This window comes from Taudactylus pleione, unplaced genomic scaffold, assembly GCF_031769625.1.
Source record: "Taudactylus pleione unplaced genomic scaffold, aTauple2 ptg000041l, whole genome shotgun sequence".
Lineage (NCBI taxonomy): Eukaryota > Metazoa > Chordata > Amphibia > Anura > Myobatrachidae > Taudactylus > Taudactylus pleione.
Genome location: NW_028284443.1, coordinates 48,750,000 through 48,773,742, shown reverse-complemented (window position 1 = coordinate 48,773,742; position 23,743 = coordinate 48,750,000). Strand labels below are relative to the sequence as shown.

The 23,743-nt window shown below is 43.3% G+C and overlaps 1 protein-coding gene across 1 annotated transcript in view; it reads left to right on the top strand.

The window, feature by feature from the left end:
- The window catches only part of TUBGCP3 (tubulin gamma complex component 3), a 277,741-nt gene that overhangs the window by 188,388 nt on the left and 65,610 nt on the right, over positions 1-23,743 (top strand). The window contains exons 15-16 of the mRNA XM_088456791.1: positions 11,192-11,327; positions 12,974-13,042. Coding sequence (XP_088312917.1) covers positions 11,192-11,327; positions 12,974-13,042 — 205 coding nt within the window. The remainder of the gene's footprint in view (positions 1-11,191; positions 11,328-12,973; positions 13,043-23,743) is intronic.

Sequence of the window (23,743 nt, the reverse complement as noted above, 5' to 3'; positions counted from 1 at the left end):
TCAGCTGGTGAGACTTCCTTAGATGTGGTCCGGGCGCTTAGAATATATGTGGACCGGACTGCTTCGGTTAGGAAGTCTGATTCCTTGTTTATCCTCTTTGGTTTTCACAAGAGGGGTTGGCCTGCCAACAAACAAACGTTAGCCCGTTGGCTTCGTTCCGTTATTTGTGAGGCTTATGCACAGGAGGGTTTACCTGTGCCAGCCTCTGTTAAGTCTCATTCCACTCGTTCTGTGGGTCCCTCTTGGGCTGCTAGACGTGGCGCCTCTGCTGTTCAGCTGTGTAAGGCGGCCACTTGGTCTTCAATTCAAACGTTTTTGGGGTTCTATGCGTTTGACACCTTCGCCTCTCAGGATGCATCCTTTGGGCGCCGGGTGCTCCTTTCAGCACAGGAGCGTCCCTAGCCTTAGTTGAACTGCTTTGGGACATCCCCAAGGTCAACCCTGTGGACCCCTATGGACCCTGAAGTAGAAAACAAGACATATGGTAAGAACTTACCTTTGTTATCTCTGTTTCTACGAAGTCCATAGGGTCCACAGGGCGCCCGCCCTGACGCACCTGGCTTCAAATGGGCTGTCTGGCTGGTCACTGGTTTTCCGTCTCCCATTTCTGTGAGTATGGTTTCTTGTGTGTTCCAGTCTTCCTTCTCTCTGTTTAGTCTCCTCCTCCGGCCTTGGCTGCTTATCAACTGAGGTGCTGTGGCTCGGGGGCGGGGTATAGAGGAGGACGGACCCAAGTGCATCCTGGGAGCAGCTAAAGCTTTAACTGCGTGGTGCCCATGGATCCAGATCCAGCTATACCCCAAGGTCAACCCTGTGGACCCTATGGACTTCGTAGAAACAGAGATAACAAAGGTAAGTTCTTACCATATCTCTTGTTATTAGTGTTATACTATACACTTAAGACCCTAAATTTATGATTGAGACACAAACAAAAAATTTAATGTTAACCAAACTATACTATATATTATTTTTTTTTTTTACTAAGCATCAGAAATACTTTCTTCTTTATTATTTTGTTCGAAAATTGCAGCTAGCCGGTTTCTAAATATAAGTTTTTGTAAACTACGCACTATCTGTAGGTTTAATATTGCAGCCCAACAAGGCCTACCATTTTTTTTTTAAATAGGAAAGCTACAGTTGTGTCCTTTCTCGTCTAGCCTTAATACGCTATGCAGCGCAATATTCCCGATGCAACTCTGCTAGCATTAGGCATCTTGTTTTGCTAAAAATGCGTCTTGTGTGGTGATGCGGACGCATCAGAAGACTGCTGATTAATTTGATATGTGGCACTTGTATATCTGTGTGCAACTGAAAACTGATCTTAGTGTGGAAAAAAAGCTGCGGCTGTTGCTTTATAGCACTTCGTATGCTGATTGACTGATGCACACAGATATACAAGTGTCGCATATCAAATTGGTAGTCTGTCTCCTGGTGCGTCCTAGTCGCATCACATTGCGAATTAGACACATTTTTGGCAAACAATGACACCCGGCACTTTCAGCATCTCATAGGAGGGTCATTCCATGCCAAATCATCACAAAAAAAGTAACTTTTCAACCTGACCATCTCAGATTTTCTTGAATTTTGGTAGGATGGTAGATGGCATAAAGTTACTTTCATATTTTAAATTTTAGCCCTCAGTGATGCATGGTGGTCCTGCTACAGGATTGCAAACATGACAAAAAATTTTAAATTATGCTTTCAAGGTCAACTAAAACGAATAATAACTTTGCTTCTAATTGTGGTAGAACTTTCATGTTGGTCTTGCTTTGAAGCTAAGGGATCAGAGGTTTTATAAAAAATTGTTTTATATTTAAATATTGACTTTTACATTTCAAGGTCAGATGATGTGAACTTTGACCTTGAATATCTGAGAATGTGTTTGTTAAATTTTTTTGTACATGTATGTTATACACTTAAATACAATCTCTCTTTGATATGTTTCATTTTGGGAAGCCTTTGGGAACAGGAGTAAAAAATATTAAGTACGGCAGTTGAACCCTTTTTTTTTGATTGGAGGAAATTTCACATGACCATGTGTTTAGGGTATATATGGCTGACATGGTATGTTCATCTCTACACCCTGAGGAAGGAAGCTATTTCTGAAACGCATTGGTGTTTAAAGGACCCCTAAGGTGTTCGTTCCACTTCTAGTGGACAATATTTAGGCCTCTTTTTTTCCATCTTGAGGACCCTCCGTCCAAACTGGATTCCCTGGAACAGTGGGGTGAGGAGAGGTGTTTTTGTTTTTCCATCATTTTCCATCTTGTTGAGCCATAAGGAATAGAGTGGAACATACCATACTGACCTACAGGGGCTACTATGTAGTAGTTTAGATTTTTATATATTTATATATTTTTATATTTGTCCTGATTGTGATGTGAATCAAATCTCTTTTGTGGAACTTTTTATTGTATGTGAATAAAACTTTTATGTATTTTATGGAAATGTACGAATTCTGCCTCTAATGTTGGTGATCTGAAAGCTACACCAGTTAAAGAAGTATATATAACTGCTGAGAGAACCAGGGATAAAGAAACCTTTTTGTGCATGTAGGGGCTTATACCCCAGGTGAGTGTGATTCTTAAGTAGTCTGAGAATTGTATCTCTCTGGAAGGAAGAACACGGGGAATGAAAAAAACTTTTATGTGAATGCATCTCACTGACTTGGGGTGAGTCCGGAGGTTCCTTCCATTACAGTGAAATAAGTATTGCACACTGTTGGATAATACAATCCCCTTGTTGTTCTTAATCTTTAAATATGGATATCTTGATTAAGGCGTCCTGTATATCGAATTCTAGCAGAACTTGTGGACTACTCTTGTTGTTTTGTATGTTATTCAAGTACTGGTGCTCTTGTGAGTGGGAGCTGCAGCAAGTTATTCCATCTATTTGATTTTTGTAATGACGTTTAATCCTATAATCTCGATTGTTTAAGGATTCCCAGTGCTAAATTATTATCTTATTTATATCCCTGGGTTACTAAGTACTTGCTTTGGGACCCCGGCGGCAAACATCCCCCTCCCCGAGGACTAATTAAGCAATTGAAAGTTTCCAATTCGCTTAATTAGTCCTTAATTACTCATATTCCCAAGCGGCGTCTTCTGCATCCAGTGTCGGGAGCAGTGATCGCGCTGAGTGACAAAATGTGAGTCCCAGGGACTCTCCATTTTAAAAAAATGGGGTCCTATCTGACCATTTCTGGGTTCCATCATAATTTATGCTTTAGAGGTCCCCATATGTCCCTCAGACCTCCCCACATGCCACCACGCATCCCTTTAGAATGCCCATCTGATACCGCCAACAGCATCAGACCTCCCCACATGCCCCTTAAATGCCCCCAGTAGTAATCCCCCACACCCCATGCAGTGCCTCCAGGAGTTGACTCCCTATGCATTGTCCCCAGTAGTAATCTCCCCTTATGCAGTGCCCCCAGTAGTTGATCCCCTATGCATTGCCCCTAGTAGTCCCCCTATGCATTGCCCCCAGTAGTAATTATTGTTATTATTATTATCCTTTATTTATAAGGCGCCACAAGTGTTCCGCAGCACCTTACATAGAACTAATAAGTGAACATGAAACAAGTAACTTACAGGACATTACAGTGCAGTACAAGGACACTATTTATATAGATTGCTGCAATAGCGATTAAAACACTCACAATAAGCAACCGGGAGTTGGCAGTCACTTGTTAGGTATCCCTTATGGGGCGTAAAGAGAAGCACGTGAGAGCTTACACTCTAAAGATGTAATCCCCCCCCCTATGCAGTGCCCCAGTAGTAGTCCCCCTATGAATTTCCCCCAGTAGTAATCACACCCCTATGCAGTGCCCCCAGAAGTTGACCCCCTATGCTTTGCCCCCAGTAGTGGCCCACCTATTTGCCCTTTAGTGACCTGGGCCGAATGCCCAGGTCACTCACACCTATATGGGGGGCAGATACCTTCAATTGGGCCTAATGCCTCCTATGTAGCCCAGGCCTTGTGCCCTCCTATATACCCACAGGCCCATTGCCTGAATTTATCTCCCACGGGCATAGTGCCCGACAACCCTGGTGGTCTAGGGAGGGGTTAGATACCGGTGGCCCAAAGCCACCTACTGATAAGGTATAAGAGGCTGCAGGGGGGGTGCTTCGTTAGCTTTTTCTTTCCACCCCCGCAGTCCTCTCCGGTCCACAGCTTCTTTCTTCTGTCGCTGGCCCGCCCTGGCCAGCGACGGCGCTTCATCCTTAGTTCCTCCTTGATCACGCTGTCTTCTGGCCTGTTGCGCGGCCTCTGGAATTATTGCCGTGACACTCTTTTCTTCGGGAGATCTTCACTCCTCCCCCTCCGCCGCCAGACTGAAGTTTCCCGCTCAGTGGCGTCTAATACAAGACGCCGCGAGTGAGCGGGGCTATGATGCAGTGAGTTTTTTTAACACGCTGCAGGGTTTTCAGCTCTGAAAACTAGAGATGAGCGGGTTGGTTTCCCCGAGGACAGGACCCACCCGAAGTTCGGGATCAGGGCCGACAACTGAATCTGGTTCGGTTTTTCCCGCCAGACTCTGATCTCAAAACAAGGAAAAACATCCAACACTCGCTGTCGGATTCTCGCAGGGTTATGGATACTATAAAGGTTCCCGCGCTCACCACCATCTTCATTCCAGTTGTGGAGAGTGAAGAGGAAGCTAGGGAGGGGCTGTGGTGTTGTCCGTAGCGGCTGTGCTGTTTATTAATATAACGGGGTTTTTTTTCTGTGTGTGTGTGCGCGTTAGCCACACTTATCAGCAACGTAGCTGCGAATGGGTGCTGCCCGTGTCGTTTATCAAGGGGCTGCTGCCACGTTCAGGGGTGCTCTTCCCTAGTTTTAAATATAGTTGTTGTTTTTTTTGTGTAGGTTGTGTGCGTTAGCTGCAAGTTAGCTGCGCTATAATTGCTTGGTGACACAGCTGCAAGACTGCAGTGAGTATGGAGGACAGTCACATGACAGGAGAGCAGGAACCACATACAGTACCTGTCTTGTAGCTGCCGGCAGCAGTCATGATGACGATGCAATGCCTTCAAGGTCATCTATGAAGGCTGGTGCCCCAGGGCTTAAGTCAGGCCATGTAAAATCAACTTTTACTCTGTTAAAGAAAAAAAATCAAAAGCAAAGTCAGCTTTAGAGGAACAAAAAATTGGCTATATGCCATTCACTACACGAAATGGAAAGGATATGGCCTTGGCCTGTATTTATGACTGGTGTTTCTAGTTGTGATGATGTAAGCCTTTCTGCTTGTAGTAGACTTATAAAAAAAAAAAAAAAAAAAAAAAATTGTCAAAACCAGTAAGACGGAACCAACTGTGTGCTCCGAAAAGCCACAGATCCTCGAGGAGAATCCAAGTGTGTCCGCAGTTGCCATGTGTGAGCCTGACCTTTCTAATATTGTACTTGAAGAGGATCCTCCTTCCAACATTTGCGTGCCCTCTGTAAATGTGGGGATGAGCAGCACAAGTCAACATGCTGACTTAGAAATCGAGGATGTTTCTGTGGAATTGTGCCAGGAGGATTAAGAAGATATTTATGTATTTGGCGATAACAACAAGGATGTTGATGCCAAGGATGTTTGTGTAAAATCTATAAATCAGGCAACAGTTGACCCATGGTGGGAAAAATTCCATTATTGTCATGCCTGGTCAAAGGACCAAAAAATCCACTTCTCATGTGTGGAATTATTTCCACCCAAATCCGGACAACCTTTGCCAAGCCATCTAAACGTGCCAAGTAACAGTAAGTAGAGGTAAGGATCTTAACCATCTAGGAACCTCCTCCCTGTTACGTCACTTGCAGCGCATTCATCAAATTGTAAAGGGTTTTTCAAATTCAGAAACTTTGGCTAAGAAAAAACTTAACAACAATCAGTCCAGTGTCACCTAGCTGCTCCCTTCTATCTGGATCCAAGCGCCTGCAATCTCCAACACCTGCATCATCATCAATATCCTCAATCGTGATCGGAAGTAGTCCTGCATCCAATTTCATAAGAATGAGTGACTCCTCTCCTATAAGTGGTTCCTCAGAAGGATCCTTGGGTGCTACGCCTGTTGCTGCTGTGAGTGGATCTTCATCCCAGAAGGGGACCAGGAAGAAGACTACTTTTAGTTTAAACAAACAATTGACTGTCAAACAATCCTTTGCAATGTTGCACACGTATGACAGCAGACACCCAGTTGCACAGTGGATTACTAATGCCATAACCGCTTTGCTGGTATTACTGTAGTTTTGCGTCCAGTATCCGTCACTAATGCAGTGGGTTTTACACAGTTAATGGAAGTCCTATGTCCCCGCTACCATGTCCCATCTAGATTCCACTTCTCTAGAATAGCAATTCCCAATCTGTACAAGGACATTAAAAAAAACCTGATTAATGCCCTCCGAAATGCTGTTCCCACTGTCCACTTAACCACAGATATGTGGATAAGTGGGATAGGGCAAACTAAAAATTACATGACTGTGACTGCCCACTGTATTGCCTCCAACAGTGCAAACAGCAGCAGCAGCATCTAACAAATGCCAGCTCATTCAGTGGCAGGCTACTCTGTGTATCACCGGTTTCACTAAGTGGCACACCGCTGAGAACCTCTTAGAAAAATTCAGGGAAATCATTGCAAAATAGTTTACCCCACTTGGAGTCTCCTCAGGATTTGCGATTTCTAACATTGCCAGCAATATTATGTGAGCATTACATGTGGGCGAATTCGAACACATCCCATGTTTTGCTCTCACAATTTCGTGGTGCAACATTTAAAAAAAAAAATTACAGTGGTGTGCAGGAGATGTTCTCGGTGGCCCGAAAGATTTCTGGACATTTTCGGCATTCAGCAACTGCGTGTTGAAGATTGCAGGACCAGCAAGAACTGTTGAATTTGCCCTGCCATCAGCTGAAGCAAGAGGTAGTAACTAGGTGGAATTCTACCCTCTATTTGCTTCAGCGGATGGAGGAGCAGAAAAAGGCCATCCAAAGCTACACTACAGCCTATTACATAGAGTAAAGCGCAGTGGAGAATAATTTCCATGTTGTGCAAGGTTCTCAAACCCTTTAAACTTGCCACATGTGAAGTTAGTTCAGACACTGCCAGCCCTTGCCATGTAATCCCCCATAGCAGACTTTTGCAAAAGCAGTTGGAGAAACTGGAGGAGGAGCTGAAACGGAGTGATTCCGCTAAGTATGTGGGACTTGTAGATCAAGCCCTTCATTCGCTTTGCCAGGATCCAAGGGTAGTCAATCTCTTGAAATCTATATTTTGGCAACCATACTTGATCCTAGGTTTAAGTCATACATTGTGTCTTTCTTTCCGACTGACGTAAATCTTAAAAGATGCAAAGAGCTGTTGGTGAAAAAATTGGCAGCTCAAGCGGCACATGACACGGCAGCATCTCCTCCTTCAGTTTCTGTGGCTGCCAGGAAAAAACTAAATTTTTCTAAGAGACCCACTGCTGATCCAGAAAAGTCAGCAAAAACGAATGACATCTGGTTGGGTCTGAAAGAACTACCTACAATGAGTGACATGTCTACCGTGACTTTGTCTGATACGGTCACCATTCAGAGAATGGTGGATCATTTTTTTAGGGATAGCATCCAAATAGGCATGTCACACAGTCCGTTTCACTACTGGCAGGAAAGAGATGCAATTTGGAGTCCATTACACAAACTGGCTTTGCTTTACTTAAGTTTCCCACCCTCCATTGTATACTCTGAAAGAGTTTTCAGCACAGCCGGGAACCTTGTCAGTGATTGGCGTAGGAGATTAGTTTCCCAAAATGTGGACAAGATGATGTTCATCAAAATTAATTACAAGTTCCATAAAGAAGACCTTTACCAGCAATTAAGTAAAAAAAAAAAAAAAAAAATACAGGAGGGTTCGTAATGTTGGATTCCAGAGGGGACAAATTAATATTGTGTGAAGAAGAGGATGTACACACTGATGGGGATGATGACGACATCTGATCTTACCAGTTTGTGTATGGGATCATTGCCACCAATGTCCACTGCGCATTGGCAGCTTGTTTTGTGGGGGGTCCAAACAAACCAGTCATTTCAGCCATAAGTGGCAGTCTCTGTCTCTGAAGTGATTGGTTTGGTAAACTGTGAATGTCCCTTTTCATATATACAACATAAGGGTGGGTTGGAGGGCCCAAGGACAATTCCATCTTGCACCTCTTGTCTTTGAATTATGTGCTGTTTGGGGCATTGCTGCCTGTCATTTTTAATTTTATGGTTTATGAATGTCCAGAAATTGTAATGGCCACAGACTGCATCTCCTGCATGCCCCTTTCATTTTTTTTAAAGAAAAGTCTGAACCACCAAATTGATGGGGTGGGCAAATATGAGCAGCAGCACAGAGCATTTTCCTGCCAGGATGTGTGCAATAAAGTGCAAATACGTTTAATACAAAAATTTGTTGTGTATATTGGTCACATACAAAAATATTTACATGGTACATACAGTTCGTAAAGCAGGCTGAGGTAACCTTAAGCACACCACCTATTGTCGACAAATAACTTCCAATAAACCCAGCCAACATCACAGATGCTGGGAGTTCTAATTCAGCCGGAGAACTACAGGCTGCTTCCTCTGATATAAACAGCAAGTCTTGGTCCCATTATCCCTAACAACCTCCCTGAGTACAAACTAGTAAACATCTGTATGTTCTAGCAGCACCTCCACAAGCAAGGCAACCTAATTTTTTTTATTAGATCATTATGTATAAAAAATTACAAAACCTCCTCCAGATCAAAGATGTCTTTTAGGAATTGAAGAACTTGATCCTAGATTGATCATCCCTCATCATTTTTTTTAAGAATCAAAATATTAAATTAAATAAATTAAAAACTAATCATTCCTTCCGTCTTCTTCCTGTCTTCAGTCCATAAACATTCCAACTCGGTCGGGCCTCTGACCTAGTTAAGGAAAACATTCTTGATTTTTAAAACTCCTAGGGGTTGTATAGTTTATTAAACTGCCATCCTGTCTACCACTGCAATGCCACTCTGTGCCATGTTTGAAGTTGAACTGCCACATGTTAGTGCCGCCCACTGCTGTCGTTTAGCTTAGTCAGCCAGCTAGTTGGATGCAACCTTTTGGCCCTTAACTAGATGAATAGATCAATATTTTGAGCTATGAGCTGGTCAAAATTGCCTGGAAACGAGTGAAAATAAATGTTATTGAGGTTAATAATACTGTAGGAACAAAAACAGGCCCAAATTATGTGATTTTAGCTGTTTTTAGGACTTTTAAAAGAAAAAATACAGAAACAAAACAAAAAAACAAAACACGGAAGGGCGGTTTTGGCAAAACCAATCCAGATCCAAAACCAGAGGAGATACTCGACAACTACTTTTATTTTTAATGGAGACTGCGGTAATCCAAAATTGGGCACAAGGGGTGCAAGGTTTTTTACCTCGCTAAACCTTGCCCCCAATTGAATATGCCCCCCAATGTTTTAAGTTGTCAGTGGAAGTAGTATTTTATTGCAAAATATACCAATTATCGCTTGTCTTTTTAGACTGCTCAGAAAAGACGACATTAGTCACAGGTATATAATTCATGCCAATAATTCTAACTAAAAAAATTCTTCATTTTTTTTTTTTTTAATACTGCCAGTTTAAAATGTACAGCATATCTATTTAACAACACTGTTCGCCATTGACTCAAAAAAAATATATATACTTAATGACGGCCTTCCCTCCAGTGCATCTGTTGGTAAAGCACAGGAATTCTTGGCATTTACAGCTGTTACATTACTGCAGGAAGATCCACACATCAGCATTCAACAGAAATTCTGGTAATGTCATGACCAATTTTTCTTTATAGAGCTACAGACTGACTGCATAAATATTATTTTGTTCTTTGACTTGGGTTTTATACCTAATGATTTCTGTCAGGTACTTCTGTCAGGTACACCCTGATTAACGTAAATAGGTTAACAATACTACTATATGTGAATAATACATTTTACATTTTAAACCCAAGTAAAATGTACAGTATTGTACTCTTGCTTGCCCACATAGTATAATTGTTCTAAATTATACATTTAAAGTGACCGTGTGAAGTGCCTTGTTGCTATCATATCTTCCCAGATTTATAAATCCACTATATGTTGATTTAATTATAATCAATATAATCTATGAGAATAAACAGAATCTTATACAGTATGCCTTAACTGCAGCTGCTAAAGGGAATGCCAACCCTCTAGAACAGTGATTCCCAACCTCGGTCCTCAAGGCACACTACCAGCCCTGGTTTTAGTGATATCCATGGTTGAGCACAAATGGTTAAATCAAAATAACTGAGGTTCTAATTAAGTCAGCTGTGCTTAAGTATGGTTATCCTTAAAACCTGGACTGTTAGTGTGCTTTGAGGACTGTGGTTGGGAACCCCTGCACTAGAACATAAACCAAGTTAACAGAATAGGCAAATGCTAAAAAAAAAAGCTGACCACCATACTATGGAGGGAATTAATTTATACCGTTAATTTAATGGGTATGAAAAAGGGATAGCCTCGGGCGTTAATGTCTGAGGCTATGCAATTATAGCTCAATTTTCTCGCCCCATTAAATTTCCCGGACCTATGTGTTAACAGGATATCTATTGTGGATTCCTTTCAGTTATGATGAGATCCCCCAAAAAACCCAGCCTACGGACTTCCTTCAGGGCTAATTGAACAGCCCTGGGGGATCAATTAATCTGCTAGCTGACTTAATTCCCCCCCTACATATTTTTTTTTTAGCTTTTGCCTAATCTAGCGCTGCTATATCTTTTTATTTGATATTCTGTGATGTTAAAAGACCTTTTATAAAAACGGATTTAAAGGAATAATTTTGTCTAAATCAGTGATTAACTCCAGGCCTCAAGTACCAAAGTTGATGTTTTGGGATTTCTTTAATCATGCACAGGTGGGTTGATCTCTTTTGCTGGTTTAGTAATGATCCCACTTTAGTTTAGAACAACTGGTTTAATTGATACTAGCAAAATTACAGACTGATTGCTGGGGACATCACTTACTTTGCACTTGCTTTGATATGTGACCCATTGTATGTTGCCTGCTTTACTAGACACTGCATTGTTATGAGGCTGAAATCCTATGATTATAAAATTCTGATGACCAACTTAAGAAGAATGTTAATTTAAATTTAAAGTATTTGCTAAAATATTGACTTAGAATGTCTGTTATTTTAGACCAGAACTTGTCCGTCCAGCAACTACGTTGTACCAACACAATCTTACAGGAATTCTTGAAACTGCTGTGAGAGCAACCAATGCTCAGTTTGACAATCCTGAGATTCTCAAACGTTTGGATGTCCGACTTTTAGAGGTAAAAGACTTATTGGCAACTTCCACTCCATATAAGTTGTATATTTGGTAATCAAGTTCTTTGATACTCGGATTTTTATTTGCCCTACGGCAAATTTATGCAGCTATAATTGGGAATGAACAACATTTTCAATAATTTCTGTGTTTTTTTTTTTTTTTAATTATTAGGTTGTAAATGAAGTTCTAATATATCCTCTTCATAAGTATGCAACAGCAACACACCATTCTTTCTAAGCTTTTATACAGTTTGTATTGTTCATTATCTGTAGGTGTTTTTCATTGAATTTAAAGTCTAGTGCAAAAATGTCAAGAATATTCTGCTGCCACTAATTTGTTCTAAACTTGCAGCAAAGTGTGTACTTATTAAGCAAACAGAAACAGGATGTTATTTTTTTGCTGCATAATTGGTTGTATGTCATGCAGAATACCCATATATTAAATGTAATTTTCTTGTATTTCACTGTGTGAAAATGCACTTCACTAATACCTAGGCAATTGCATACAAATGCCTACATCCTAAAACATTTATAGTGTTTAATTCAGCAGTACATCCCTTGCCAATATAAAGTGATAAACAAACATCCTTAGAATTGGCATCCAAAGTGCTGCTAGACAGAGCACATAATAACCTCAATTTTCTTTTGATGATTCAAATGGGGCCATTTACGAGAAATAAGAAGACATTTATTTCATTCATCTGCACTGTAAAATCAAAATTAAGAATCAAGGCTTCCTTTTTAAAATAAGTCTCTTGTTATTGAGAGTGCCTGCAAGCTAATAACTCAAGCAAGCCTTTAATAAAATGGAGACTGAATTATGTCACAAGACCAATCTGTTTCCCTACTGTGCCTCTAGTACATATTGTTTATTCTGAGTCTTTGTCATATATTTTGTTTGTATTTGAAAATTGAATGTCTACCATCTAATTGGCGACTCCAGTTTAGAGCTCTCTGAATACCTTTTTGTTTTTTTAATACTCTTTTGGTGGAATTACTAGAATTTTTTCTGTGTGCATCACACAAAACCTGCACTTTATGAAAGCTTTGCTTTTCTTAAATAACTTTCTAGCCTGCTATTTCAATAACTTTATATATTGATGTCAGGAAGTGATATATCCTACAAATGTTTGTGCAAATGGAAAATAAAGATCCTGCTTTCACTCGGATAATAAAGCGTTTCATGTATTTGTATTCAGCAATGTTTACAATATGCTAAATGAAAGCCATGTTATGTCATGTTATAATGAAAGCAGCCCTCTCCAAAGGTGTCACCCTCCCCCCCTCCCCCCACTGTCATAATTCAACCATGTATGCTTGAGTTTTGTCATATTTGTATAGGCAATATTCCAGTACCTCCTTCTAACTCTAACCATTTACTAATTTGCATGTAGACCTTGAAGTTGCAAGCCGATTTCTGTTTTTCTTCTAGATGTTCCACTAACGTGAACTTAAGTATTTAACAGAACAGTTGCTGAAATAAAATATTTTTATTCTTGTGCAAAAAATAGATAATTATTTGACACAATCCTTGTAGGACTGTGGTTGAAGTAGTTTTGAATTATCACCACTTTTCAGAGTATTGCATTTTTGGTAGATATTTGTTAAGATTTACCATTAAATTTGTTTTGTTTTTCATCTGTACTTATAGGTATCGCCTGGAGACACTGGGTGGGATGTTTTTAGTTTAGATTATCATGTTGATGGACCAATTGCTACAGTAAGTGCTGTTTTTTTTTTTTATTATTTCCTCATTTGTGTGGGGTTTTTTTCCATTCATTTGTAAACATATTTTTGCTATCATTTCTGGAACACATTAGAAATTTAACAGCATAATGGTTTTATTGACCTGAAGAACTGATCTTTCAACTCACTCAATTCTGGGAATGGCAAGGATGGCCAGCGTTGATAATTTTTTAAGGCATACAGTGAATGTTTTATGTTCTACAACCTGCCATAAAAGGACTCTGAATCATACCTGTCTAAACTGTGTACCTTGTCTTTTGTCTTGAATAGATTTCACAGTAAAGTAAAATGTTATGTCATGTTTTATATCTTCTGAAAGATAATGTTTTTATACGACACTGGAACGCTGTAGTATAGAGGGCTCAGATGAGAGTTTAGACCAATGGTTCCCAAACTTTTATGAATCACGGCGCCCTAGAGAATCTGCATTTTTTTTCCACGGCACCCCTGGGCCAAAAGTTTCTCATTCAGCAAATGTGCTTACTGTATACAGTAAGTCACCCTTAGTTATGTCGTGGCTGTTAGTTCTGCGCTTCTTTATGTCCACATTTATTGATAGGCAAAACTAGTTGTAATGACTGTCAATCACACTGACTAAACATTATTTTATTTGGTACTGGACCAGCAACCCGAGGCACCCATGCAAATGCCCTGAAGCACCCCAAGGTGCCACAGCACCCAGATTGGAACCACTGGACACATCAAGAAATCTGGCATTAGTCTTAATACCCTCCCCCCATATCCCCTAGCATCCTGTGAATACGTTACTTCGTAACCAAGCCTCACAAGATTGAAAGGAGAGAGACAAATCCAATAAGAAAATGAGGAAAAAGTTGAACATTCTGTTTTCTCCATATGTTGTTGGAAACTGGAACCAAGATGTTGTGCACACCTTGGGGGTGATTCAATAGTTTCTTTGGGCGGCTATTTGTTTTGGGGTGTCTGACGAAGCAATTCAACTGTTGCTCCGTTTGGACACAATAGGCGCTGGCATTTCTGCTCACGCCCTCAGGAGGGTGCAAGCAAAAATGTGTAATAAGCCTGTGGTTAGGGCTTTAGATGGATCTAGAAAAATTAAGAGCACTGCTGGAGTCCATCTGCTCCCTACTGGCCTCCAAAGTCGTCACTCCTGTCCCGCTGTCTCAGATAGGCTTCTGTGCCAATCTCTTCTTTGTTCAAAAGCCGGACGGTTGTTTCCACTAATCCTGAACCTGAAGTCACTCAGCAGGTATTTGCGGTTTCCCATGTTCCGCATGGAGTCTCCTCACTCATCCTAGCTCTGGAGCCGTGGACTTCTTGGCTTCCGTTGACATCCATGATGCCTATTTGCATGTCCCATTCGAGTAAGTCACCAGCGATTCCTCAGGTTTACGGTCCGGGAGGAACCTTTTCAGGTTCGGGTATTGCCATTTAGACTTTCCACGGCTTCTCATGTTTTCACAAAAGTAATGGTGGCTCATCTTCGGAGCAGGGGGTTCCAAATTCTGCCTTATTTGGAGGACCTACTTCTCTTGGCACAGTCACCAGCTGTCCTCAGGGAACACATTTGTATCACAGTATACTTTCTCCAGTCAACATGCTACCGATCAACATGCTGGAACTTCTGGCAATCTTCAGAGCTCTCTGTCACTCCTCAAGCATCGTCTGATCCAGGTGCAGTTGGACAATGCAAGAGCCGTTGTCTACATAAACTATCAGGGTGGCACTCGCAGTCGCCGTTCCATGAAGGTCAATAGCATTCTCCACTGGGCATAGTGTCATTTTCCAGCTCTGTCAGCAGTTTTTATCTCCGGAGTCCAAAACTGGCAAGCGGCCTTTCTAAGCTGACAGGATGTTCACTCTGGCGAATGGGCTCTATCCAGACATCTTTCCTCTCCTGGTTCTTTTGCTGGGGCTTGGCGTACATTGACATGATTGAGCTCTCGGCACAAGCTGCTTCTGGTGGATGCCTTAGCAGTTCAGTAGACCTATCTCGTGTATGTTTTCCCTACAATCTCACTGATTCTGCGGGTCCTCCGCTAGTTGAAGTTGGAGGGCGGCACCGTGATTCTGGTGGCTCCCTATTGGCCGATATGGGCTCGGTACGTAGATATACAGGGCCTCTCCATTGACGCTCCACTGCACCTTCCTCTCTGGCCGGATCTTCTGTCTCGGGGCCCGTGCTTTAATCCGGATCTGGCCTGTCTCACTTTGACACCATGGCTCTTGAAACTGTCTCTCAAGGTTGGTCATTCGGACTTTGCTCAATGCCAGGAAACCCTCTTCTGCCAGGATTTATTACCTGGTTTTAAAGACTTGCTTCAACTGGTGTTCGGCTAGAGACTTTAACCCCAGGTAATTCCGACTATCTTGAGTCCTGTCTCTCCTGCGAGTGGGTCTGGCTTTGGGCCTCCACCTTTCTTAATTGAAGGTACAGGTTTCAGCTCTTTCCTTGCTCTTCCAGGGAAAGATTGCACTGTTGCCTGATGTTTGGACTTTCCTTCAAGGTGTCCTTCATGTGCAGCCTCCGTTTGTACCTCCATTGGCTCCCTGGAATTTGTCTGTGGTTCTTAAGAGTTCTTCAATAATCTCCTTTTGAGCCCTTGAATACAGTGGATATTCATTGGCTTACATGTAAGACTGTTTTCCTATTTGTCATAGTTTCGCCCCAGTGGGTGTCGGATTTGAGCACATTGCCCTATAACTCCCTGTTTCTGATTTTTCACGCCTACTGGGCTATTCTTCGGACACAATTGGGCTATCTTCCTAAGGTGGTATTCAGGTTACACATCAACCAGGAGATAGTGGTCCCTTCTTTCCAGGTTCCAGACTTTTCACCATAGGAGGCCTGTTTGCATGTTGAGAGCTCCCTCTGGATTTATGTGGACAGATCAAGAGATCTTTGTCTTCTATAACTTTCACAAACTGGGTTGGCCGGCTACCAAGTAGACTTTGGCCAGATGGCTTTGTTTGACTGTCTGCCACGCTTATCCTGCAGCAGATCTTCTGACCCCGGCCGTGGTGACAGCTCATTCTACCCAGTTGGTGAGGACTTCTTGGGCAGCTCGATGTGGCACCTTTGTGGGAGCAGCTTTGTAAAGAGGCCACATGGTCCTTTGCCCATACGTTTCTAAAATTAAGACTTTGCCTGCCTCCAGATGCAGCTTTTATGAGAAGAGCGTACCCTCTCTTAGGGGATTAGCTTTTGAACATCCCAGAGTCAAGCCTGTGTCCCCTATAGAGGAAGAAGAAAAGGGGATTTTATGGGCTTACCTGTTAAATCCTTTTCTTCGATAGAGCACTAATGCTTTACTTCGTAATTCAACTGAGATGCTATCATGTTGACATCTGACTGACTCAATCTGTCCACTATCTGCTGGAACACTCAAAAATGAAGATGCAGGGTTTGCTTACTAGTTCTACCCATGTATGACCACTGCTGACACTGCTGGAAATTTTGTTTCTAACTAAGATGTTATCCTGGTGGTCATCTTCATTGCCACATTGATGGTTCATGTACACTAGCGGTCAAAAGTTTAAGAATGCTGAAATGTAAGCAATTCAAGTTCAATTTATAATCTGAAGTAGTATAAAGTAATTGGTAAACTGCTAGGGCTATAAAAAAAAAAGTTGTCAAAAACTGAGAAATTATGTAAATTTCAGATTTTATATAATATATATATGGCCTATTTCAGGAAACAAGTAATGGGATAAAAACTTAAACTGGGTTCACACTAGACGATATTGTGGACGGTTTGACGATTTCCGCTGCATTATTGCGTGCTCCCATGAGTCGTTCATTGCTTCTTTTGGTCGGCCCTATGTGCTGCTCAATCTAATGATGTCGTTAACGATTTTTACCACATCGTGCAGTGTGTATGCTCTACCGAATGACCAGGCGATATGTTAACATTAGCTAGTTAAGGATCTAACCACCAATCGATGCACTATATATCGTTCCGTCGCTTATAAGATTGCACATTGTGTGTGCACTATATCGTTTGTACGGGAGTTCAAGAGAAATCGTTGATGATATTGCATTGTTTGCACATCGTCTAATGTGTACTCAGCTTAGCAGCTGTTCTGCAGCACTGGAACTAAATTAAGCCTTGACAGTTGATGCAAACAGTTTCTACAAGTGTCCCAACTACTGTTAATGACTTTATTATAAACCCTCTGTCTGTATAAAAGCAGACTGTTATTACACCCTCTGAAGCATTATTTGGACAAAATTACACTGCAAAAAGTAGTGTATTGCTACCATAATATCATGGTAAAGGCAATTAACAAAGGAAGACAGATCAATATAACTCTTAACCGTGTAGATCAATGGTTCTGTTATTTTGCTCGGTCAGTTGTTCCATCTCTGCTTCCGCATACAAAAACCTTTAAAACCTCACCTGTTGGGGGTATTTGAGGGTTCCCACTGGTGTAGGTCTTTCCCTTAGAGAAACTGCAAAGAAAGTCAATGTATCCGTGATTACAATTTCTTAAACCATCAATAGGCACTTGGAGACTGGGGGAAACACTGACACAAGGATATTTCTCAAAGTCAACAGCTTGCATAATGACCGCTCACAGGACAACAGCTTCATCCACAGTTTAACACTGGTTGAAGTAAGCAAGTCTTGACAGGTTGAGTGGCAGTACAAAAACGATTGCTAAAATGGAAAAATAAGAAAAAAAAAAGCTTGCCTGGACCAGGAAACCAGTTGACTACTGAAGACTAAAAGAAGGTCTTATGGGCTGATTAACCATCATGCAGTGTTTTTGAACACCACAGAGTAGGCCAAAGAATAGTTCTTCAGTGTCTGAAACCAACTGTCAAACATGGAGAAGGAAACGAGATAGTCTGGGACTCTTTTGCTGAATTTTGAGACAGTGACTGGCAGAGAAAGGGCTTCCACATCATTTTACAACTCTGTGCAATACCATCTGTTCTAATTTGTCAAGGGTTCATCCTACACAAGATAATTACCCAAAACATACCTCTTGGCTATGCCAGAACTTAGAGGAAAAGCATAAGACGATAGGCTTCAAATCATGGAATGGCTAGCACTGGACAGAAAGGTTGATTTGCTTTCACCTACAACTGCAACACATTTGTGGGAACTTCTGGAACAGTGTTAGGATGAAATTCCCAAGCGATAGTTGATTGCCATTGCAGAAAGAACGCCTTTAAGTGTGTTTTATCTGCAAAAAGGTGGCTACTTAGATGAGTCAAACATTTACATTACATTTAAAATTATTTTGATTTTTCTTATTGTGAATTGTTTGTGCTATGTTTTTAATTTCTGAGTACATTGAGATATTAAACTGCTTACATTTCAGTGGAAAAATGGGGGTGTTCTAAATCTTTGACTAATATATTATAGTATGCTTTGTTTCTTTATGGTCTTTCCTTGCAATACATACTTTCCTACGTTTTAGTTTATCAAACCCTAAAGATTACTTTATTATTCTCTGTTTCTCCACCAAGTATACCTTCCATTGTCTGGAGTCAAACATCAGCACTAGAAAAATAATTTGCTGGGTTGGCACTATGTAGTATTTCTGGAAGTTAATGATTACCTAATGGGACTCTAAAACCTGTCTTTTACTTTCACATGGTCCTGAGAGTCAATAATCCTGCCTAGATTAACAAATCATCCAGGGTAGAAATGATGGTCACCCCCACTTTGCAGAAACTGGGAGATTTATGTTTCCTTGATCTATGATACCTAATAACCTGGAACATGAGGTGGGACTAAATTACTTTTAACACCAAAACAGTCACCCAGTTCCATGGTGTACTCTGAATCCAGCGATCTGAGTTCAGATCTCGGTGGGAACTTATTTTAAAGGCCCAGGTAGTATATATGGCTGAAACGTGACTAATGTCTGTTCAAACCTATGGAGTGGGCCTGTTCTAGCTTGGAACTTGTCCGGAGGTGCTGTGTGGCTGTTCGCCGTACTTCCTTGGCTGTACATTTTCCTGGGTGGCAGTAGGTATGCCCTACTGTTCAGACAGTCTTTTGTCTGTTACTGAGATTTTGGCGGGACGACTGAGATTTGAAGTTCCAAGTTTGGGAGTACCAACATTGGGTGATTTGTCCTTGTCAGTAGAGGTTTTCACAACCGCTATTCGTAGTCTTGGCATGGTGTAGTTTTTACGGGTCTTAGGGATATGACCGAGGGTTTTTTTTTGTCCACAATGGGCCTGGTTGTCTCTGGCACCTGGGTTCAATTGCCCTGACGTTGGTGCTGTTAATTTTGTAACGAGTCAAGCTTTTCATGCTTCAGCGTTAATGTAGCTGATTCTGCTTCCCTTGTTTTACAGGTTCGGTAAGATGTCTAGGCCCAGTGTTGATCACAAGTGGGTTTACGCCTGTTTAGGGCCGGTATACTGCAACCTTGACAACAAATCAGGTCGCTGTCTATTTATTCTATTAAAAGTGCGATTCATTCTGGTTTCTTTCCGATGAGTAGTTCTTTGGTGTCTGGTAGCCACACATTCCTGGCGGGGTGACTCCCTGGTGAACTCACAGGGGTGGTTTTCCAATTCTATTAGGCTCCCTCTATTCGAGCTGTGGCTTTTCCGTGGAAGCCACTATGCCTGTGACAGCTTGATCGTCTGTTCACTAGCAGGTTCGCCATTTTTTTTTCTTGATTTCCAGTGTTCGCATCTACAATTGCTAGTTTCAGTCGGTAAGTCTTACGTTCAGGTTACTCTGAGTGTACCCTCCACTAGGGGCGGCTTTTGAACGTCCCCATGGTCCAGTGTTCCCCAAATCTGATGTAAGATAAAATCATATTTTTGTACTTACCTTAAATCCTTTTCTCTGAATACATCTGGGGGACACTGCGTTCCCACCCTTACGCTCAGTTCTTTGTTCGTGAGTGGGTTGTGGTTGATCTGTAAGTTACACTAGGTGGTTTACTCTTGGTTTAGGGCTATTTTTGAAGTTGTGCTGAAAAAAAATGAGTTATGGTAAGAAGACTACGGGTTGCAGAAGGGAGGAGCTACTCCCTTTAAAGTTATAGTATTAAGTGCAAGCTCTTTCGGATCCTCAAACAACTCCATGGTCCAGTGTCCCCCAGATGGATTCGGAGAAAAGGATTTGACGGTAAGTACAAAAATCAGATTTCTTCTTAAGGGTCCATAGGCTCCACAGGGAGACCTTGGATGTAGGTTTGATCTGGATCCCGGGCACCACGCAGTTAAAGCTTTTGCTCCCAGGATGCACTGGTCCATCCTCCATACCCTGCCCCTGAGCCAGAGGCACCTCAGTTTAAGTTGGTGACCGGCCAAAGTCTGGTCACTGTTTACGCAGGGGGGTTGATTAGCAGCCCCAAGCTGATTTTAGGTTAAGATTTAATCGTTATTTTATCAGAGCAGGCTGCAGCAGACTGTCCATAGGACGTCTGCGATGCTCTGCCGCCACCACAACGCAAGTACCGATCTGGCGATCTTGGCAGGACCCCGGGTCTCTGCTAGCCGGGCCCCGCGGGACCTCCCAGAGTGCGGCCAGACGTACGGGGACAAGTAAGGCAATAGAAGGTTGGGCAAATGTTCTGGAGGACACATTACCTGAGGAGGCTCCTGAAACTCAAAGGTCTTTGTTGGGCAACATTAGAGATGCAGCTGCTTATATTGGTGAGGCTTCTTTGGATGCCATTCTGCTGACCTCTAGAGTCTCGGCCGCGGCTATATCTGCTCGCCGCTCCCTGTGGCTATGCTCCTGGAGGGCGGACGCTGATTCTACAATGGGGAGATATTATTTGGCCCGGACTTGGACAAAATTGTATACACACTGGCAAAATCTAAATCTGCATTTCTGCCATCAGCATCTGCACCTTTCCAAGGCTATAGCCTCTTCCTTTCTGTCCTTTCGTCCGCAAGGAAAACCCAAAGGACAGTCTTTCCCTAGACAATCAGTGACCAAAACTACCACTAAGCCTAAGTAACAGGCGTGGGATGCAAGACGCCCTGCTTCCAAGTCTGAGGATAAACCCTCACCCTGATGGGACGGGCCTCCCTCTGGGGGATCCCAGAGTGGGAGGCCGACTTCTTCAGTTTGCCCAGTGCTAGTGTGAAACCACCAAGGATGCGTGGGTAAAAAGTGGTCTCTCAGGGGTACGCTCTCTCATTCTGGCGAAGACCTCCCCACCAATTTTTCTGTACAAGCACTCCTTCCCACTAGAACAAGGCCTTACAGATCCAGGAAGCCATAGAGTCCTTGCTGAAAGCAGGGGTAATTGCCAGTTCCACTATCTCAAAGAGGGACTAGTTATTATTCTACTCTTTCTGGTTCAGATGGTGAATGGGTCTCATCGGCCTATGCTCAACCTCAAATCTCTGAACAAGTTCCTCAGAGTGCCCAAGTTTAGGTTTAGGATGGAGACTTTACGTTCCATCATACTGGCTATGGAACCTGGTGATTACATGGTATCCCTGGACATTCAGGATGCTTTCCTGCATATCCCAATAACATCTTCTCACCAGCGTTATGATTTGCTATTCTGCACCAACACTTCCAGTTTCGGGCACTGCCCTTTGGCCTATCCAAGGGTCTTTACAAAAATTATGGCGGTCATGGCAGCCCATCGGCGAAGTCAAGGTATACGACTCCTGCCATACCTGGACGACCTCTTGCTTGCGGGTTCTCCAGCGGTGCTTCAACACCACCTACACCTGACAATCGCTTATCTACAAGCGCACGGGTGGCTAATCAATTGGAAAAAGTCCTCCCTAATTTCCTCACAAAGGATGGTTCATTTGGGATACTTTCTGGATTCTCACCAGCAGAGAATCTTCCTAACTCCAGAAAAGATCTGCTCGCTGCAACTGCGAGTGCAAAGACTCCTCTGCAGTCGTCAGGTGTCAGTACACTCGGCGATGCAGGTTCTAGGGTCCATGGTGTCCACATTCGACATGGTGGAATATGCTCAGTTTCATTCAAAGCCCCTGCAGGGGCTGATCCTCCCCAAATGGAACGGCTTAGCCCTCCGGATCAAGGCTCAGACAATGGTGCTCTCTCCGGCGGTGCGCCTGTCTCTGTCTTGGCGGTTACCAACACCTCATCTCACCAACGGTTGCCCCTTTTGGATACCGGACTGGATGCTCCTCACGACGGACACCAGTCTCCGGGGCTGGGGTGCAGTGACCGGTCTGCACTCCTTTCAGGGCCGTTGGACAGCAGTCAAAGCAGCCCTGCCCATCAACATATTGGAACTTCAGGCATAGTTCAGGGCCCTCAGGATGGCAAGTCACGTTCTTTACGGAAAGCCTGTGCAGGTTCAGTCCGACAATGCCACCACAGTGGCTTACATCAACCATCAAGGAGGCACTTGAAGTCGGGCAGCATTGACAGAAGTGCCACGCATTCTGATATGGGCGGAGTGCCACCTCCTGGCAATTTCTACTTCAGGGTCCATAGAGTATCCACAGGATACCTTGGGGTTTAGGCGATGGCGGCAGACATCCAGGCACCACAGAGTTAAATTTTCAGCCTCCCAGGATGCACTGGGGTCCCTCTCCTATACCCCGCCCCCGAACCTCAGGCCACTCAGTTTTCGTAGGTGCCTGGCCGGACCAGTCGCACCGTACAGAGGGGGTCTTTTTAAGGCCCCTGAATATTTCTTTGCAGCTGTGGCTGCACAACTACAGTGCTCCAGCATAGGACAGTCAGTATTGACGTCCATGCTGCCACTCCTACACCCCGCCGGTACCAGAACGCCGGTACCGATCCGGGGATGCTGGTAGGTAGCTGGGGTCACAGCTAGCGGTGATCCCCGGCTACCTGGACTGTGGCCGGATGCACGGGGAACAAGGTAAGCGGCGGGGTCCCGCGGGGTGGGCACCCGCTGGTAACACAGTCCTGTTTGGTCCCCAGGCAGGGGGCTCCCTGGGGACCGGCTGCGCGTGGGGCCAGGTACTGATCCTGCGCCTTCCACTAGACCACCAGGGACAGCGGGCCGCAGCATGTGCGGTACAGCGCGGCGTCCCAGGGGTTAATAGCACGCCAGGGGAGAACGCCTTCCCTGTCTCACAGCCGGCATCTCCCCCGCTGCACAGTGCCATTCCACAGCGGTCTGAGCGGGCTGTGTCAGCGCTCCTCCTCCGGGCCCTGCCTTCTCTCTGCTCCTCGGTGGCCATTTTCTCACTACATGTGCTGGGGATGGCAAACGCTGCTGGAAGCTGATACAGATGCCATTGCGGTCCGGGTCCCCCGCATACCTCTCCTTCAATTAAGGTCAGTGTATGCAGCACTGTTTCCTACCAGGCTCTGGTCTGTGTAGTTGATCGCAGTGCTTGTAATGCAGGATGTTATCTGTGCATTGTATGTGACTTAAATGCTAGCGCTGTTTGCCTGTACTTTCATTTCTGACTGTCAGCCTTTTCCTATCCCTGTTCTTCTGCTACAGCCCTTGCGGTGCAGTGTCGCAGGGTATTTATTACCTCACAGTAAACGTGGTTTTTCTGTGTGGGAGGTCACATACGCTCCGTTCACACTCCTCATTTCGGAAAGTGAACAAGGATATCCTCTTCCAGCTATAATGTACTGATATCATGTGCAGTTAGTGGAGGGATATGTAGACGCTGAGGGTTTATGGAGGGCATGTTGTATTATATATCACGCCCCATTTCTGTCACTGTGCCTGCACAAAAAAGGGGACCGCCCTCAGCTGGCTAAGATGCTTACAGCCTTTGTGG